The sequence below is a fragment of the Silurus meridionalis genome, chromosome 12, assembly GCF_014805685.1.
Source record: "Silurus meridionalis isolate SWU-2019-XX chromosome 12, ASM1480568v1, whole genome shotgun sequence".
NCBI classification, from domain to species: Eukaryota; Metazoa; Chordata; class Actinopteri; order Siluriformes; family Siluridae; genus Silurus; species Silurus meridionalis.
This window is the reverse complement of record NC_060895.1, coordinates 24,261,403-24,283,078: the sequence shown is the minus strand read 5'-3', so window position 1 is coordinate 24,283,078 and position 21,676 is coordinate 24,261,403. Positions and strand designations below refer to the sequence as shown.

At 40.2% G+C, this 21,676-nt stretch overlaps 1 protein-coding gene across 7 annotated transcripts in view; it reads left to right on the top strand.

The window, feature by feature from the left end:
• Window positions 1–21,676, top strand: part of rap1gap2a (RAP1 GTPase activating protein 2a) — a 112,166-nt gene that overhangs the window by 44,635 nt on the left and 45,855 nt on the right. For 2 of the 7 annotated variants that reach the window (XM_046863254.1, XM_046863253.1), the window contains exon 1: window positions 7,114–7,383. The exons of 2 other annotated variants lie outside the window; for them this stretch is intronic. In XM_046863254.1, coding sequence (XP_046719210.1) covers window positions 7,259–7,383 — 125 coding nt within the window. In that variant the 5' untranslated portion in view covers window positions 7,114–7,258. Of the gene's footprint in view, window positions 1–7,113; window positions 7,384–21,676 lie in introns of those variants that run through there. 3 more of the 7 variants (XM_046863241.1, XM_046863237.1, XM_046863238.1) reach the window with 2 other exon arrangements.

The window sequence follows — 21,676 nt, the reverse complement described above, 5'->3', positions numbered from 1 at the left end:
CTGTACTTCTCCTTGATTGAAGGATGTGTGTACTTTTGCCACCTCTGCTATTCGGCAGGATGTAATAGTGCAACCCCGTGTCAGAACACACCCCTCATGTGCACATGCAGTAACCTGGATACAAGAAATACACTGTGTATATTGAGGGTGATCTCTGTAACACAGTCTCACGGTGAGGTAACCATAAATGGATAAAATACACTCGTTATCAAATTTGACACAGTGCTATCAATTATGGCAGTTCTTAGAGTGTGTGTTTGTGTACAGGGTGTTTAACGGACAGATTTGCCAAGTGTGTGTGTGTGTGTGTGTGTGTGTGTGTGAGTGAGAAACAGTTTAGGGTCATATCATAGCTGGCGGACGCTGGGCCGAGCTCCAGAGACACATGCTCGCTGTACTATTTCTGGCCGTGGTGTGTTTTGATTGGAACGGAGTTACCCTCAGTCACCTTGTCCTGGTGCAGACCGGGTGCACACTCGGACCTTCATTTAATAACACGTACCCAATAAACACCAATTCCCATTCCTCATTGAGTCTGTGTTTGCAGTTGTAATAACCTCCATTCTTCTGGGAAGATCCTCCACTAGATTTTGTGGAGACTGATCTGGGGTGCAGTCAGCGTTTACATTCATTGGAATGTTGGTTGGAGCGCTGTAGCAGGAGATCTTCCACTCTCATCCATGTAAAGCAGATCTTCATGGAGCTGGTTTGTGCACAAGGCTACAATAGAACATCTTTGTACGTGGTAGCCTGAAACTTTTTCAGCTCTATTAAGATATGCTTTCCATGGGTTGGAGTGGAAGATCTCCTGAGCTCTGATCTTAACCCTATTGAAGAGGCACTCCAGACATCACCTCGCCTACATCAATAGCTGACTTTACTAATGCCCTTGCAGTTCAATGAATCTCCACAAAAATTACTGAAACATCTCAGAGGTTGTAGAGGTTATTACAACAGTAAACAGAGACTTAATGTGGAATGTCCAAAAAGCGCAGAAACATATGCTCAGGTGTCCACAAACCTTTGTCCATACACTTTATGTAACTGTTTGTAATAGGTAGCTCTGTATTTATTCTATTTTTATTTCCCGAACAGTCCTATAGTTAGAACATGTGCATGACGCATTAATCGAAATTTGTATAAAAAATGCAGACCTGGCAACCCTGGTTAAAGCCGTTCTATTATTATTTTTTTGCATATTGCTATAACAATGACCGACATATGAGAAAGCAACAAATGGCCTCCTATAAATGGCATTTCATTCACTTCAACGTTTATCGCTGTTAAATGTCACGTTATGCGACTACGCCTTCGGTACATTTACTTTTGATACGCTAGCGTGTCGCCTTGAAGGGCGCACGCGTCCTGTGTGTGTGTGTGTGTGTGTGTGTGTGTGTGTGTGTGTGTGTGTGTGTGTGTGTGTGTGTGTGGGCCTAAGATAATACAAACTGGAGCATTTTTTTAGTTTGTTTCTCTTATGAACGTCAAACTAAATCTGATGGTTACAAACATCTGATTTAGGTTCCAGCCTGCAGCAGCTCTCTTCCAGAGGGCTGGAGAAATATTTGGAGGACACCACCTTTTGATTTATTTAGAAGAAAGTTTAGAAAGGTCGTATTCATGTTAGAAGTAGATCTTTTATTCGCATGTGGTTGCTTATGAACTGACAGAACACTTGGCTTGTTATATATATTAGGCTGAAGAGCAGAGCAGCATCAAGGTTTGGGTGTACTTGTGGCCAGATGTTTCTGAATAGATGTTGGTGATTTACTAGGACATTATTAAGGACATAGCCTGAGACAACAGGCTATCATGAGTTATGCTACAGGCGTGGTACGTAGTCAGCATTTCATTTAGTTCATCCCAAAGGTGTGCAATAGTGTGCATCGGATACAAGTTACATTTGTACCATGATGCATAGTTTAACATATTAGCATGGGTAAAAAAACAAAAACAATTTATTAATATATAATTACAACAATTTGTGACCAATATTTGATATGTGCAGTAGTCTCTCATTCACGTAGCAGCAGTGGTGCTATGACGTTTCATAACACTATGGAGGCTGAGGCGTGTCCTGAGAGTCACATAGAATACAGATTAACATGGCAGAGGTAGAGCTGTAACTTCCTGGAGACAGGAAAAGAACCGCTGGTTTTATTAGACCTTTTTTTGTTTGTATGAAAGGAGCCATGTGTTAGAAGTCAGAAGGGACTTAAGTAAATTGATTTGCTGTCTGTCCAAACTGGAGAAATAAAAAAACAAACTCTGTACCATTCTGAATTGCATAGCATCATATATATTTTTTTCCCAACGAATCGCATTCGGCTCACATTGCATCGTAATGGGGGGAATCACATCGCATCTCATGGGTAGCTGCATCATATGTATTTTTATTATCGTATTGTTGGATATGCATAGAGATGCCTACTGCATGTAAGCTTTATACCCTGGTTGCAGTTCCATTTCCGACCGCTAGGTGCAATAATAAATGCAATCAATCAGAATTGTGATCATTAAGATTGGAGCGTATTATTTGAAACTCATGGTGTATTGTTGGTTAAACAGCAGTTATGAACATTAAAGCTCAGCCCATCCTTTCCTCATTGATGAACCGCCCCTGAAGAGCACTGACCCGGTAGTGAGGGAGCGTTCTAAAGTGGATTTGCAGTGACGTTAACAGAGATTGAGTATGAAAGGTTTCGAGAGGAGACGCCTGAATGTCTGCGAGGTGAAGCAGCAATGGAAGGAGCTTTGAGCTGAGAGATAGAGATGTTTCCACCTGAGGGATATGAGCTTTTGTCACTTTTTTTTTTTTACCGAAAAAGAGGGAAAAAAAATTTCAGAATTTAAAAGCTTATATCACACACTAGCCATCAGGGGCGATAGGCGATAAGTCTGGCACGTTGTTATTGTTGTATTGCGTGTGTGTGTGTGTGTGTGTGTGTGTGTGTTCTGTTAACCGTTCGAGCTGCTGTTATAGAAAATGCAGCACTTTCAATCAATAGAACTTGATGGTTGATCAAATGAATTGGTATTAATTAGACAAATAGTCTTGGGGGATTGGAGGGGTGGAGTGTTTTTTTTTGGAGGGGGAGTGATGGGACAATTGGGAACTAAAAAGGTGTTTGATCTACAGTGAAGCATTATGAAATGAAAGTGTGTGTGTGTGTGGTAGCTGTTCAGAATTGCTGTTATTTCCTCTGAGGTCTAGAAGTGCATGTGAGTGGACAGAAGTGAAGGACGAAGGGAGGAAAGGTGTGAGTTTGTGTCTCTCTGAAGTACATTTAGCTTGACAATGTAATGCTGGGTTTCTACATTTTTTATTTTTTTTCTCTCGCTACGTTCCTCCCTCCCTTCAGCTCGCTTAGAATTGCAGGATGAAGAACACTGAATAACTCCGTGTGGCTCCCAAAGGGATGCCGTTGTTACTCCCATGAGACGTCTCAACCTGTATGCATTGCTCTTTATGTCTCCATGGTCATGGTGTTGCTCCACGTCGCTGTGAAACGCTCACCGAAATGCTTATTGAGTAGCTATCAGAAGCTTCTGAACACTTTAGATTTGCAGTGACGTTTATCCGTCAGCTCAGTTCTTTATCTGGGTTCTTTATCTGGGATCTGGGTGACCTGCTTCCAGTGAGCTTTGTGGACACCTGACCATAAAATTCCCCATCTACTGTTGTAATAACAAAGATTTTCTTTAGATTTTGTGGCGATTCATTCAGACACAAGGACGGTAAAGTCAGGTACTGATGTAGGTGAGGAGGTACAGTCAGCGTTTACATTCATGAGCAGAAGATCTTCCACTCTCACCCATGTAAAGCAGATCTTCATGGAGTTGATCATGTACAAAGGGACATTGTCATGCTGGAACTGGTTTTGCTCGCATAGTTTAAATGAAGAGAAAATGCAATGCTCCTGTGTCTAAAGACGTCCGATACTATAGTGTGCCTTCAACCTTGTGGGAACAGCTTGATGAGGAACCACATATGGCTGGAAAAGTCAGGTGACCCAATATTTTCATTTTTGGCCATTTAGTGTATAAAAATGTATCTTGAGTTGTTTGCTTTCCTAAAAGATGAGTCATTATTTGATTATCTGCTGAAACCATGCAGACATCAAGGGCACGATAAGAGCCTCAGAAATTTAATCAGGATTGATGGAGTAGAGAAAGATCTTCAGGATCGGTTTCATTCTTGCTGTTATGACCATGAACAGATTAGTAGTTTCGAATTCTTTGGCCAGTATGTAAACCCCAGGCCTCCTCACCTCACCTACATCATTACCTGACTTTACTAACACCCTGGTGGTTGAATGAATCTCAAACAAATCTCCACAACATCTAGTGGAACATCTTCTCAGAAGAGTGAAGCTTATTATAACAGCGAATGGGAACTAAATATGGAATGGGATGTTTAAAAATATATAAAAATCTAATGGTCCACACACTTAATACCATAGTAAATGCACAATTCCAAAAGGTTCCATTCTGAGTCTGGTTCCTCTCAAGGTTTCAACTTTCATAACTTCTCAGGGAGATTTTTTTTTTCCTCTGGCTTGAGATCTAAACATCAACATCTGGATTTCTATAGAGCTGCTTGGTGTACACACAAACATAATTACAGTGGAATTGTATTAAATTTAGAAGGACATCCGATTAGAAGGTTGATATCAGGGTTTCTTTAGGAAGCGTTTAAGTGGATTTTAGGAAATATAACCCCCGAGTCCAAAAAAGTTGGGACGCTGTGTAAAATCTAAATAAAAAAAAGAATACAGTGATTTGCACATCTGGTTCAAATTTTCCATATTTTATTCATAATTTAACATAGAAAATATATGAAATGTTGAAGAAAAATAAGGTCATTTTGATGACTGCAACACATAAAACAAAAAACTTAACAAACAAAAAAAAATGTTGGCACAGGAATGTTCACCCATGTGTCTGATACAGGATTTTAGCTGCTAAACAGTTTTGGGTGTCCTTTGTTGTGTTTTTTGTTTTATGATATGCCGAATGATTTCAAATTGTGAAAGGTCTAGACTGTAGGCAGGCCTGTGTTCAGCCCCCGGACTCTTCTACTACTAAGTCATGCTATTGTAATAAATGTATGAGAGAGAGATATATATATATATATATATATTATAAAATGAATGACACTGACCTCAAAGTGAAGTAATTTGCCCATGAGCTGGCTAAAAGTAGCGTAGACAGGGAGCATGTGTCATGTTAAATGTATCCTGTTTGTCGTTGGCATCAGTCCTAAAGACCTCGACTAGTGAAGTTTTTGCAAGGTTGCATGCTTGTCACTATCACCAGGACCGAGTGTGTGGTGCTGCTCATGGAGTAAATCAAGACAGCAACTCTGACTCTTCAGACGAAGGTCATATCGAAGAGGAATCATGGCGTTAGAAGAAAAGGAGAGGAAATGACATTGCTTCATGAAGGATGGAAAAGTACTGACATTATTCAAATTCTTAAAAAGTCAGTTTAGATTTCCTTCCATACGCATTGATTAATCTTTCATAAGGACGAACAAAATGTTTCTGAGGGTGGGAAGGACACCAGGCCCGGGCAGGCAGCCCTCATCTTCAGAGACTGATCAATAACAGCATAAGGAGAGCGAGAAGTGAGCAGCGGCACGGCTGCTATAAACAAGACGACACTGTCCAAGACACAATGGACCTCATTAATCAGACCGGATACGATTAATTTATTACAAAAGTATTTGCCAGAGTTCATTAAAAAAATTGATTCAGAAAAGTTTTACATGCTACAAGAGCTCCTGATTTTGCCTGATTTTGCCTGTGTGTATGTTGTTTGGCTAAATTTTTAAAAATTGTTTGTATTTGTATTGTCAACAATTGAGATCTTTTCCACCTATATGTGGTTCTTCAACAAACTGTCAGAGGCACACATTTGTATCTCCAGCAGGGAGATCCAAACCTGTTCCAGTATGACAATGTCCCTGTGCACAAAGCCAGCTTCGATGAAGGTCTGTTTTACATGGGTTAAACGTGTATAGAAGATCTCCAGCTATAGAGCTCTGACCTCCTTAAACCTTCCAAACATGATGAATGAGAACACTGACTGCACCTCAGGCCTCCTCACCTCACCAACATCAGTTCCTGAATTTATATATCGAAATATCCACAAAGTCCAGTGGAACATCTTTCAAGAAGTTTGAGCTTATTGTATCGACAAACGTTTGTGTACATCTGACCATAAGTATGTGAACACCCCATTCTTCATTGATTCCTATTTGTGTTCTTATAATAACCCTTTACTCTTCTGAGATGATGTTCCACTCAATTTTGTGTGGGATTCATTCATCCACATGGGTGTTGGTAAACGCAGGTACTGATGTAGGTGAGAGGAGGCCTGGGGTCCAGACAGCGTTCACATTTCAGGTTGGAGCTCTGTAGAAGGAGCTCTTCCACTCAAAAAAGCAGACCTCCATGGTGCTGGATTTGTGCACAGCGTGCCTCCAAGATAAACATGTCTGGGGGAAAAAGGCAGGTGTTTCTAGATAGTCTATTGAAGCATTGCTATTATAATAATAAACCAGGCAGTTGCTCTCTCGGTGTTAAAACCATCAGGTATTTGCATCTTTGGAAAAGGATAGAAACCAACCAAAGTTCCTGAAGCACCTCGATGACAATACACAATACACAATACACAATACACAATGCTATTCAGTCGAAGAAGCTTTGATAGGAATGGAAGAGCTGCTAGATGAATGGTGTGTGTGTGTGTGTGTGAGAAAAGCAAAGAAGGTCAAAGATATGAGGCGAAGCAAGCTTTAAAAAAAAAAAAAGGTGTAAGAGGTTGCGTGAGGGTGTGTACGAAGGTGAGAGTGTGAGCTTTGACTCAGGAGAAAGTCCCAGCTAAGGAGGTTATGAGCAGGCCTGAATGAACAGCATACAGATGGAAAGAAATACAGCAGGATGGGGGTGGAGAGGACTGAAAGGAAAGCGGCAGGGAGGGTAAAAAAAAAAAAAAAAGAGGCGGGGTTTAGCTTTGTGCTGTTCCTATCAGGTATAGGCAGGGGCAGGCTGTGGGAACAAGAGAGAGGGAAGGAGAGAGAGAGAGAGAGAGAGAGAGAAAGAGAGAGGGAGGGAGGGAAGGAGAGAGAGATGCACACTCTGACTCGCACAGCCGGTGGCACTGAAGTCAGCTGTAGCGTTGAAACCGAACACAACCCAGGACTGAAACCTGGGAGCCCGAGACTGCAAGGACCTCACGGGTGCCAGGGGATATGTCCGATTCTAACGTTCATTCCAAGAAGGCGGGCATCAGGGCCGCCGTCATCCTCATTGGACTACTGCACAAGTCCAGGAGGCACAAGGAGAGAGAGAGGGAGAAGGAGAAAGAGAGAGAACGGTGGGTCAACTTCTCCATTCCTTCCTTCCTTTTTTTTTCCCGTCTGTATGGGTTTGGTTTCAGAGATATTAATATTGCAAGAAATGCCACGATGGACTTCTCTCACAGGGTCAAATAAATCTGATACCAATAATAGACAGCTGAGGTCTATGGGTGAAGCAGTTAGTTTTACTTCTCCTCCAGTTCCTTATGGAGTGTGTGTTGAAATGAAATCAAAACGGAACTAAAACAAGTTTTGCTATAGTGATTATTATTATTATTATGATTATTATTATTATTAAGCAAGAGCAGAAGAAGAAAAAAAAGACGAAGTTATTGTGTATTTTGGGGTTATCCAAGGTCACGGTCATTTTTTTTTTTTTTTTTCCTAGTAAATTTAGTGGTTTTTGTTTTAAATACCAGTCAATGAGGTCTTTGGTACCATCAGTACATCACTGTACTGTAAGTACCGATGTTATCACTTTTTTCCGCATACATTTGCATTGCACTGGGGGAAAACTCTACCTGCATGGCTGTTATTTTATTGTATTATTTTGTATTTAATTTTTTAATTATTTAAATTATATTTTATTTTATTGAATCAAATTCTTGATGTATTTTAAATTTATTTTAGTTACTCCTTTTTTTTTTTAAGTATTCAAATTAAATTAAATGTATTTTATTCTATAAAAAATGTTTTATAAATTTCACATTTTATTTATTACAATTTTATATTTTTTATATTAAATTATATATTTTTTTTATTTATTAGATTTTTGCTTGTCTGCTGTAACACACTCAGTCTCAGTGAGCAAAATAAATGAAAAGCAGCTTTATAGACAGAAAAAAAGTGAGACGTACAGCGTTCTTTCCAAGCGACAGGTGTGCATCAAATAAATGGATAGCTGTAAAGTAAAAGAACGAGAGGAACTCTTGAGAGGAAGTCCGTTTCTCTGTAAAGGCGACTAGCTGTTTCCTTAAGCATCTCACCAAGGACTTGACCTTTTGATCCGTCCACTACTTACCTCTTTTACTGGCGATTCCCAACAAGCCTGAGTGACTCTGTTTGGCTTTCATTTCTCTTTCTGTCTAATCATTAGTCTGTATTTAAACAGGTAACAGAGCATGGCTTGTTTTCCAGCAGACTTATTTGCATGAGTACGTTTGATAACCGAGCACGTTCTTTATGATATAACATTTTCAGTGGGGGGTTTTATCCTGGGCACGCTCCACAGGAACCACGTTATAGATACACAATATGGTCAAAGGTATTGGGACACCTGACCTTTCTATCCATGTGGTTCTCCAACAAAGTTAAAAGCACACAACAGTATAGGATGCCGTAGCATGACATTTTCTCTTTGCTTGAACCAGGAGACCTGAGCCTGTTCGAGCATGACAGTGCTCCTGTGCACAAAGCCAGCTCCATGAAGATCTACTATACAGTCAGGTGTCCCAATACTTTTGTCCATCCAGTGTTTCAGGACGTATATTTTATTCGCCCTGTCAGACTCTCCTGCTCTGCATGTCGGCGTGTTTGAGCATAAATGCCACTTTTCTTTGCGCCTGTGAGGGATCAGCTGTGACTGGGAGAGAAAACAGCTGGCCTGTTGCTTTTGATAGACGAATAGGATTTCTCGGGGAGAACGCCGGAGCTGCTGTTCGTCTCTGATTGAAGCTTGATTGTGCTGTAATTGCTAACAGTTTAAACACGGTTGAACAACAGCGAGGCAGATAATGATTGCCGCCGTAAAGATGATGAACGTAATGGAGGGTGTGTGATCGTGATTTATTCCGGCATCTGGACGCTTTCTGGAACGAGACTGATTGCTGACCACGGCTCGTGACCTTCTCCTGGGTCACCTCTCCGACTTCAGCCTGCGCTGCTTTCTCTTTCCAGTTATCTCCATTCAATCCCAAAAAATCTGAGCGGGTAATCAAGCGTTAACAGGGTTCCTCCTTTTTTCCAAGGCGAGGCTTTTTTTTTTTCCCCTCCTTTTCTCCCATTTCATCATTTGCTCCTCTCATTAAGCTGCTGCTTTCGCTTCTTTGCACTGAATCACAAGACATCCACACCTTCTGCTCTGATCGTTCTTTTCCTGTCATGACATAACATTTTTTCTTTTAGTTGAACCTTCTGTCTGTCTGTACACAAATCAGTCTAATCTCCTGTCACTGAGGGCTCCTCAGAATCCGTCAGATGAGTTATGCACCTCCGTAAACGCGTCATATGCATTTGTGAACGTTTGGCCTATGGCAGGTTTATGATCTGGGAAAACACCAGCGTGGGTTATCCAGAGCAGATGCGTGGGAGGCTAGGAGAAGTGACAGGGTTACGATTATCCAGACTCGACCCGGAGGACGGTGAAGTGTAAAGAGGTGTTTAATTACTAAACGTACCTCGAGATAAACACACTGGACTGTACCATGTCAGATTCTCGATTCTGACTAGTCAGAAGGTCAGAATATTTTGCTCTGATTAAAGCGCTGTTAAAAATGTATTGTATGTTAATAAGTGTGTGTGAATGAGATACATTACAGATACACATGAAGCAGCTACTGATGCAACACGATACATTTCACCCCTATTATCAAATCAAATCAAATTGTAAAAAAAACCAGACGTTCTTTTCCTGTTCTGTCTCCAGGAAGATGCAGCTCTACCTCTGGCCATGTTAATCTGTATTTTATGTGAGACTCAGGACATGATATTGGTCACAAATTATTGGTTTATGCGATCAAAGTATTGCACATTTAATAATAAATGTATATAAATAAATCGTTGTTTACAGATGCAAATATGCTAAAAAAACGATCTGCGTTCTTAAATGCGGTGCACACATTTTTAAATCGATGCATCACATCGTTAACTTTCATGCTGATGCAAGTTTTCTGGGTGGAGATTCGGGAAAGAGTTTCTGTCCGGATCTTCAGTGAAAAGGATAACATGACAAGAATTTTTTTTTTCTCGGTCTAAATAACTACAAAATCTAGTGAAACATCTTGCCAGAAGAGTGGAGGCTATAATACGAGAAAATTAGGATTTGGTGTGAAATGAGATGTTCAAAAAAACATCTTATTGAGAGATGTCCACAAACTTTCATCCATATATTCTAGACTCAGAAAAACAGGAAGTTCTTTGCTATTTTGAAGCGAAAGCATAGTGTGTGTGTGTGTGTGTGTGTGTGTGTGTGTGTGTGTGTGTAACACACTGTCCTTGTGAAGGTCTGATTTGCAGGAAAATGAAACACTGACCTGCATCCATTATTCACACCGAGGTCTCCATCACTCCTTTATTACATTTGAAAGCGAGTTTTCCTTCAGCCATAAGGGTGTTTAGTAAAGTCAGGTACTGATGTAGGTGAGAAGGTGAGGAGGCCTGGGGTTTTTATTAACACCCAACACTCGATCGATTTCAACATCCACATTAAGTCTCTATTTGCTATTATAATAAGCTCAGATCTTCTGGGAAGATGTTCCACTGGATTTTGTGTCAGATTTATTCACCCACAAGAGTGTTAGTAAATGCAGGTAGTGATGAAGGTGAGGTGAGGAGACCTGGGTTGCAGTCAGCGTTCACATTCTTCAGGTTGGAATTGTATAGCAGGAGATCTTCCACTATATCACATGTAAAGCAAATCCTCATGGAGCTGCGCTTTGTGCACAGGAGCAGGTTTGGGTCTCTTAGTTCAAGTGAAAGGTGTGCATTCAGCGGCATTAATCAGACAAGCGTACTCCGTGCATTATTGTTCAACGTCATTCTGACGCAACCGGTTCTCTGTCCTGACCCTGCATTTATCTATTGAACTCTTCATGACATTGGCTCGTGGATTTAGTCCGAGCCACCGGATGAGCTGCTTTTGTCTCGAGAAGTGCCACGCCGACAGAGCCACCTATTTACAGAGCGACAATGTGGCTTTCTGGAGCTATTTTTAGAGAGCATTTTTTCTCCCAACTGCCCTCCCACCACACACCACCACACCCTCGTGTTTTCTTTTTTTTTCTCTACAATTTGCTGTACACTGAATCCTCCGGGCTGCGCTCCATCCCCACTTACGGTCTGCGTGCAAACAAAGTGCTCACTGGACCAAAAAGTGGTACGGCAGGCCAAGTGCATTTTGTTATAATTATTGTACTCACTTTATGATCCGATATGCCGTGCCTGTTGCTGTGCCTGTTCAATATTACGAAATACAGCACATCGTCTTTAATCGTGTAGTATTGTAGTCTTACATGTAGTCTAAAGACCTCCCTTAGCATGAAGAGCCGCTTTACACACAACTTCTTCGTTTCTCCAAACATTCAGCTGTAACACTTTGCCGTGCCTCTTGTAAAACTCTTCACTAGAGTTTCTGGGCAGTGACTGTGCAGGTGGTTCCATGATAGATATCACTCCAGACGACTGTTTGCTCTGTAAAAATAACACTTTCGGAACTCAGACGTGATCTTCGGCTCATCGTCTTGTTGTACGGTGAAGTCGGTTCCAGTGAGCCAGACGGAATTACATGGTGTTGAAGTATGGATTTATAGCCATGTTGGTTCACTTTCACTTTCCGGAACCTTCCCTGCTTAAAAACAACCCCAAACTATTAATCTTCCACCTCCATGTGTGAGTGTATACTGGTATCAGGATTTATTACCCCCTTAATACCCCTTGTACATTTATATTTACGGCAGACACAATCATTCAGGGCGACTTCTAATGATCTCATTCATGCATACAACTGAGGGTTAAGGGCCTTGGGACCCAGTGGTGCTGGGATTTGAACTCACAACCTTCTGAGCACACCCCATTGGTGATACTCTAAAATCCATGATTTCTATAATCACATCACACTTTTTCACTTCGAGTGATTTGATGCAAGTAGGTTTTCAGGGTCGGTCCAGTTTGATAGTTCGACACCATAGGTGTTAACAGTGATGATACGCTCTGTGTGTGTTTGGTGAGGTGAAAACACAAGACTGGTAATTCACACAAAACACACACACACACCAGCATCCCCATCACACACTGAGGAGTGGTTGCCATAGTACCCAGACTTGCTTTTTCGGTGGGCTCTGACTGTTGAACAGCTTTATTAATTGAGTCATTGATTAGCTGTTTAATCCACAGAGCAGGTGCACACGTCTCAGCTTCTTCACAGGTCTGGCTTTTAAGAGGATTTCAAAAGAAATAAATATATATCTCGATAAAATTGGCATAATAAACCAGTATGTGGCTTAAATATATCCACTGTACCAAAAGACTCCCAGATGATCTGAGGTAACTAATCCACCTCAGCAAATACCTCACCCATATTGTGTTAACAACTGTGTCTTAGCCAGTTATAAACAAATTAATATCATTTTATTTCTACTCTGATCCTTTAATACCTCCTCAGAACTGTTTCAGATTGCAGATGTAAAGCAGAGAAATGTTTATGCTAGTTACGCTAGTTCTTTTTTTTTTCTTTTTTCTCTTTTTTGTTTTAATTAATTTGGCTCCTGATTTAATGCTAAATGTGTTTTAACTGCCTTCTGGTGGTAAAATTGAGACAATCTGAGTTTTAGGCCATTCTAAACATACACTATGGACAAAAGTATTGGGACAGCTGCCTTTTCCAGCCAGTATAGAGTATCTTTGGATGTAGTAGCATGAAATTGCACTTTTAACAATGGACACTGTCTCAAAGCAGCGTTACAGATATTCATTCGTTCTTACCGCATTATAAGTTTGTTCTTTATAAGTGTAAGTTTGTCCCTAATGAATGAGCCTGTGGCAAAGGAAAAATCTGATGCATAAAGAAGAAACCTTGAGAGGAACCAGACTCAAGAGAGGGTGCCTCATTCTCATTTGGGTGGCACCACATGTCCATGAGACTCAACTGTAGTCCTGAGACTCAACTAGGAGACTCAAACCTGTTCCAGACAGCTCCATGAAGATCTGCTTTACATGGGTTGGTGTGGAAGGTGTACTGCTATAGAGCTTCAACCCTATACCCCCGGCCTCACTTTCTCACCTACCTGACTTTGCGAACACCCTTTGTGCATGAATGGATGATCTCACACAAATCTCCACAAAATCCAATGAAAAATATGCTCAGAAGAATATATAGTGTATTTCTGGCATTAAGAGATTTGACTGAACAAATGACCTCCTGATGATCTTCCTTTGCACCCTGCACCTATGCTTACTAAAACAAAGACACACACTTTGTATATACTTTATATTGCAAACATTGATTTACCCTCTGTGTGTGTGTGTGTTTGGCTTCACACACGTATCTCTTTCACATTACCACAATCAAATGCCTCCTTTTGCCCTATCGGTCCTTATCATTCGCTCAAATCACTGCAAAGTGCACCGTAAAACGTCCTCAGAGTGCAGCTGGTCTTGCGACAGAGTGCATGCAGTGAGATCGTGCCGGTGTGATGCACAGCATAATGCATTGTCCCCCCGTGCTCCCTTTATGCTCTCAATGACTCTAACAATGGTAAACTCAAACGCAGTAACAACACAACAAAAAAAACCTACCATTTTTAGCTCTTTAGACACGTGACCTTGTTCACCCTTATTGAGTGGCTTCTGCCAGCGGTGATTGTTCTTTTTTACTTAGCAGAGAGGAAAATGTTTTAACAGCATTGTATTGATCTCCTTTTCCCATATATACATACAGGATCCGTGCAAAGATTTGGATCACCAGGGGTTTTTCAAAGGTTTTTTTTAGAGACACATGCATGTTCCTTTTGTTTCTATTTAACCTTATGTAATGTAACAGTATGACGATTTGCTCTGAACAAATAAATATGTACATTTTTCACTTTATTTGCATTGAAATCCTTCATTAGCATTAAGAACAGCTGTGCACACACTCAGCATCTGGACAGTTAATTTCCCCAAATGTTCTGCTGAAATACTTTGGAAAACTCGCCAAAAGTTTCCAAAGAGGTTTCTTGTGATCCAGTTCACCCAGAGCAGTTCAGCAGGATTTAAGTGCAGTGACTGAGCAGGACATTCCATGATATATAAACACTCCAGACGACTGTTTGCTTACAGACCTCGGGCGTATGCTTCGGCTCATCGTCTTGTTGTACAGTGAACCGTAGTCCAGACAGAACTGCATGGTGTTGAAGTTGACCTTCACTGCTCCAAAACAACCCCAAACCATTAAGCTTTTACCTCCATGTGTGACTGTGGGGGTGAGGAGTCTAATCACATCTTCTCACCTGTTCTCCATCAAACAAAATATCACATTTGGACTCACTTGTTGCTGCACGAAATGTTGTTTGCAGACTTGCACTTTACATAGTGTGCTATACTATAGTGGTTGCTCAGTGGTTAAAATGTCAGACTGCTGAGCAGAAGTTTGTAAGTTCAAATCCCAGCTCTGCCAGGATGATAATGTTGGACCCCTAAGCATGGCCCTTAGCACTCAACTGTTCAGTTGTAAAAATGAGATAAATGTAAATCACTCTGGAAAACAACATCTAATAATTGCCATAAATGTAATGTTCTAGTTAGTTTTGTGTTATTGTGTTAATTTGTGATGTTTTATGGAGCACATTGGTCCTGTTGTTTATTTTCATTGTATACTGTATTGTATCTGCCTGGAATGACAATAAAAGCCATTAGACTTGAAATATGGAAAAAACTATTATCTCTAGTGTGAGCATAATGAATTAATAAATGATGCCAGAAGTGGAATATATGGTACGTGTTATTCTCACATCTCTAAGCCATTTAAAATGCTATTAAAAAGATATAAAATCTTAAAAGGTTTGAACGTGTAAACGTGAAGCAGACTATAAAGTAATTTCAAATAAGTTCATTATCTAAATGAGAAATTAGAATTTAATTCCGTAGTCTGAATGACAGACTTGGTGAACGTCGAAGTGGAACTGCATCAAGGATCGGCTTTGAGCCCTTTCCCTGTTTGCCGTGGTGATGGACAGGTTGAAGGACAAGTTCAGACAGGAGTCTCTGTGGACTATGACGTTTGTGGATGATATTGTGATTTGTGGTGAGAGTAGGGAGCAGGTGAAGAGCCTGGAGAGGTGGAGGTACACGCTGGAAAGTCAGTAGGAGTAAGACAGAGTACATGTGTGTGAATGAGAGGGAGGGCAGTGGAGTGGTGCGGTTGCAGGGAGAAGAGGTGGAGAAGGTGGAGGAGTTCAGGTACCTGGGGTCAACAGTGTAAAGTAATGAAGAGTGTGTTAGAGAAGTAAAGAAAAGAGTGCAGGTTAACAGAATACAGGGATTTTTTCTAATTTATTTATTTATTTATTTTAAATAAACAGGTTGGAGGCGGAAAAAAAACGTTCAAAATTAGAAAAAAGATGCAGAACAGATGCAGATTATCTTTCTAATGGAAATAAATGTAATCATATGGCACTAATTAATCTCTCTGTGTGATTTAGAGCAACAGAATTCGAGATTTGTAAATAAAATGACGAATAATTTCGGTTTATTTGGCCTTTCACACAATCCATTAATACCATGTAGTACAAGGTGGTATCAAAACGTTTCTAGACTAGTTTTGTAACAGATGGCAGCACAAGGCTGCATGCACAGTCACTGGGAGCACCGACCTACATGCCAAGCAATGGATTATTCTTTACATACATTATATGGACAAATGTTTATAGACACTTGAGCATAAAATTCTACATGTAATCTCCATTTGCTCTGATGAGAACCACCATTCCTCTTGAAAGATGTTTTAGATTTTAGCATCCTGAGATTACGCCAGCTCCAGTCACGTCCCACCTCATGAAGATTGTGGACCTTTAAAGAAGTAGATGACGACCCCACAAAGATCCCGAACCATCTAGAGACGTACCAGCACCATTTGGATCCCACCTTATGTAGAGTTTGGACATTGGACCTCTTTGAGTGTTTAAAGGCTCTGGTGTTGAGAAACTGGTGTTGAGCTATTTTATGAGCTGCTCAGTAGTTCCTGGTTTCATAATCTCAAATGACTGTATAAGACTGTAGAAAGATCATTACTCATAATTACACACTCTGGTGCTCATGCTAGTTCTCCCTCTCCAGTGTTCTGTATTGTTTAAATACTATAATTACACTCTTTATCTCTCAATTGATTCTGGTGCCTCTTAAGGTTTCTTCCTCATAACATCTAAGAGAGTTTTTCCTTGCCACAGTCACCATGGCTGCTTATCAGGGATAAATACACATCGTTCACCTTCACTGTTAAATTCTGTAAAGCTGCTTTCAGACAATGTCTGTTGTAAAAAATTGCTATGGAAATAAACCTGATTTAACCTGACTGACTTAATTTTGGAGTGTGCTTGTGAATAATGGAGAGATTTATTCAGCCAGTCAGGTCAGGAACTGATATAGGTGAGGTGAAGACGATTGTGGCGTTCAGCTTTCCACTCCATGAGCAGGAGATCTTTCACTCCAACTCATGTAAAGAATATCTTGTGCACAGAGGCATTGTTCTACTGGAACAGCTTCTGGGTCTCCAAGTTCAGGTGAAGGGAAAATTTGATTCATCCAAATTAATTTTTTTAAATTGTATGCCTCCAACTTTGTGGAGAAGAACCACATATGGCTGGAAAAGTCAGGTGTCGCAATACTTGCATTAGCTTTGCGTGTGTGTTACCTGAGATTGTGTCAGGTTTTTTTTAAGCATTTAATGATACAGACTATGTGTTAATTATTACACATAGTCTCAATGTGTTGTACCGAAGCTTCACATTCTGAGCTTTGTGTGGTGTTTTACTTCCTGGTTATGACCCTCATCTGTTTTTGTTTCGTTTTCTGGATTGGGCTTGTTTAATGGTATGTCTTTCTTGGAAATTTGGCAATGATTTGTATATTTCCCCAAACAAATCCCATAATAACATCATATTAACAAAACTGCATGTTGTTAAAGAAAAAAGCCTTGAGCTGGTTTTACCTCAGAGACATTAAAAGCACCATATACTAATGGCCCATTAAGACTGTTTGCAATGGAGACCGGCCTGGCACCAAATCTCCCTCTATAAATAGCTAGATGTTACACAGGGCTTCCATGCTAATGCCCCCTGTGACCCCCTATGGCTACCAAGAACCAACGAACCAATCACTTATTAAAAAGGCACTGACTGTTTGTTTTTAATTTACCATCTGGTGCTGTGTCATCTCTTTCTACTCATTTCTATCTGGACAAAAACATTCTGCCTCACTGCAGAAATACTAATGAGTCTGAGGGACTATGTGTGGATTTTGGGTTTATTGTGGTACACTACTTGGAGAAAAGTTTGTGAACACCTGGTCATATGATTTGGTATGGGCTTCCTGAATATCCAATTTCACATTGAGTCTCTATTTGCTGTCTATTTGCTGGAGATTTGTGTGAGATTCATTCATCCACAAGGGTGTTAGTAAAATCATGTAGGTGAGAAGGTGTGGAGGTCTGGGGGTGCAGTCAGCATTCACATTCATCATGTTCAATAGGGTTGGAGCGCTATAGCAGCAGATCTTCCACCCCAACCAATAGAAAGCAGATCTTCGTTTGCTTTGTGCACAGGGGTATTGTCATGCTGGAACAGTTTTGCGTCTCCTAATTCAAGTGAAGGGAAAATTTCATGCTACCGCATCTAATTGTGTGCTTCCAGGATAGAAGTCGACTTATATCGATGCAGATAGTGGGGTCGGATCGTACTTGCTGATAACCGATTAGTTGACCGATAGTTTTTTAAATGGATACTGGATTAAAAACAAACATACATATAACTACATGTAAAATAGTACTAAAATGTATTACAAACAAAAACAGTACTGAATCATGAAATTGTGCTACATGAAATAAATATGAATATATTATATTAATTAAACATATTAATGAATATTGAGGAAAATAAATGACATGCATTCAAACTGAATCTAAAAGTAACACTCCAATTAAATAAAAACAGTGACACCCAAAATAAATATTTGAAAACACTTTAAATAAACTGCATGTGGTGTCAGTAATTCACCTCTAGAGGCCGCTCTCGCACTGTAAAATGCAACCCGGAAAAACTTCCAGCAATCAACAATCGGGGCCAATTTATCGGCAAAACCGATAAATCTGCTAACCTCTACTCGAAGATATACATATGGCTAGAACAGTGTGTTCCAATAATTTTGTCCACTTTGTGTTTGTTTAGAATGGTTCAAAAGCCCTACTGCCTCGATTTTACCACCAGAAGGCAGATCCATAAGTTGAGCAGAAATTGCCATCATATTATGAAGCTAATTAAATAGAAAAACAAACAACCAGAAACAGGTTGCTGTGAAAAGTAAATACTGGCAGAACTAGCGTAACTAGCATAAACAGTTCTCTGTATCTCATGTGGTAGAAGAAACAGTTCTGAGGAGGTATTAAAGGTTTGGAGGAGAAATTTAAGACTTCCACTCCAACACATGTAAAGCAGATCTTCATAGAGCTTGGTGCACAGGAGCATCGTCATTGTTTGTGTCTTCTAGTTCAAGTGAAGGGATAATTTTCTGCTTCAGCATCCAAAGCTGTCCCAATACTTTTATCCGTATAGTGTATGTAGTGCATTGACACTGACAGTAATCCAGTAACAGAAAGCTTCTGCAGCACAGATGATGGATGTACCAGTGTTTCAGAGATTCATACATAAGCCTTGTTGCAGAATGACAGAGCAAAAATCATAGACACCAGCCGGCCCCTGGACAGACATGTTTGCCCCGTGGGCTCTTGCCGGTGCACTGTTGCGTCCATTAAGATGTTAGTCCATTAGTCGAGAGCTTTAATTGATGCATCTGGAGACGCTGGAGTTAATTAACAGAATTTCAGAGCAGACACTTTGCACATCTGAACTCACATCGTAATTAAAGTTTAATTAGCAAATCACTGCTTTTACCTCCGTAATAACTTTTCCTGTTGCGTTTTCCCCATTTTTCAACCCCCAGACACACACTCTTGCATGGAGAAATGTCTTACATGGCGTCTGCAAATGTCTGTTTCAATGCCTCTGTCTCTCCAAGATGTAATCAATACAGTAGATACAGAGACACAGAGCCGGAACATTAGGCAACCCTAATTGTTTGGCGAACGGGGATGGGAGTGAATCATGTCTAATTAAAGAATCAGATACACAACAGCTTGTTGAGTCTGAGATCAGATGCAGGGAACGGGTCGAAATGACGAGGGAATTCTCAACTCCATTCAGGAGCTGCAGAGCAGAAGAAAGACCCAAGGACAAGACCTCAGACCCTGGTGGGTTAAGGGCCATGCTCAAGCGTCTACCAGTGGCAGCTTTGTGGTGCCGGGATTTAAACTCGTAACCTTCCTATCAGAAGTTCTCAACCCCTGAGCTACCCCTGAGCTACAATGTTGTAGTGAGGAGCATCTCAGATTGCTCAAAAAACATCCCAGTACATGATTTCTTTTTTATTTTATTATACTTTTTAGCCATTTATTGTTACATTTACTGTTGTATCATACCACTCATGCCAAACAACCTATAAACCAGGGGCCCCCAAACTACAGCCCACAGACTGAATACCGACCGCACCCACGTTTGTAACGGCCCTCTAAACAATACCAGAGACGCACTTTGGAAATCAAATTTTTGATAATAAAGTTTGGCTTTCAAATAAAAATGTTCTTTAGTTATTAATGGTCGAGGCACAGAGAGTTAATTGCTGGAACTATTGGCTCTCTGCAAAAATCCATACCGCTAGATTTTCAGGCTTCTTTACAAGAGCGGCCTCTAGAGGCGAATCACTGACATCACGTGCTGCTTACACACGAGATTGCGTGCTGCACGGAGAGCCTAAATTATATTTATTATTTATTAATTATTAATTATATGATTATATATTTATACATTTTATAATTCGATTTATTAATGAATATATTCTTAATTTTTCCATTAGCACATGTTCATAATTTTATTTATTTTTTTATTTTTTTATTTATTTGTTACACTTTACTTTAGAACAGGGAACATGTTCTGATCTCTAAAATAAACTTATACATTTTAAATTCGAAGTTAAAGTGTGTACATAGAACAGGGAACACGTTTTAGATTTATTTCATTCATTTCATAGGCTAAACATTTACACTGTGTACTGGAAACTTAAAATAAGTGTGTATTCGCCAGATTCATGCTATTAGTACCTTTTTATTTCTAGTTAATACGGTCATCGTTATGACAGAAACATTTGTAAAGGGGTTGTAAGAGTAAAATAAGGGAATAACCCATAGTTTGTAATAGCGTACGCATCTATAACTAGTCATTAACAAAAGCAGTTATTAGTCATTCCTTACTGGTTTATTTCTGATCCCTAAAATAAACATTCAGTACTATTTTACATGGAGTGTTTGTTTTATTATCCAATTTCTATTTTTTAAAACTTTTGGTTGATTATTCGGTAATCGGCGAGTACCATCCGACCGCTAGTTATTAACGTAGCCTAATTATTTGTTATTCACCCAAAAACCACATGCATATGCATGAGTAAGTAAATGTTTTGTTTTTAATAGCAATGAATATGAAAAGAAACGTCATTATGATAGTAATAATGCTCTTTTAATAGGGGGAAGTAATTCCCATTTGTCTGTACAGTGCAGAATAAAATAATAAACTAATCTCCACATTAATCATAATAAACAGGGTTGGCTGGAGCTCTATAGCAGGAGATCTTCCACTTCAACTTATAAAAAGCATGGAGCTGGGGGGTAAATACTTTTGGACACACCGTGTATGTATTTAGATGTATATTTTATTTTCTCTTCTTCAGCTCTGATCTTGTAAAGAAATTTATTATGACATTAATCTGCAGTGGATTATTTGGTCCAGTTGCCAGTAATACAATTTCATCCAGCAATAAGCCTGTGTGTGTGTGTGTGTGTGTGTGTGTGTGTGTGTGTGTGTGTGTGTCTGGCCTTCCGCTTGATCCTCAAACCCTCTGTCTCCCTCTTTCTCTTCTTCCCTCTTCATCTTTTCTTCACTTTTTCCTCTGACTGTCTCTCTCGCTCTCTCTCTCTCTCTCTCTCTTTTCAGTCTGAACGTCTCCCGCTCTGTTTTTCTTTCACGCTGCGTCCTTTTGTCCCTTCCCGTCTCTCCAAGTGAGACCGTGACGCAGACTCCGCCTAATTGCCTCGGAAGCAGACACAAGGACAGTCGCACTGCAGCATCCACGCACACGCCTGTTGTCGTACTTAAAGCCGTGCAGAAGAATTCTGCGTACTATTTGATTTTTCCGACGCATTTGAGCAACTCAAACCTGTACGAAGACTGTCCATGAACTTCACTGACCTTCGTCTCCGTTGAGGTGATCCAGGCTCATATCAGTCATTTAAATGCGTGT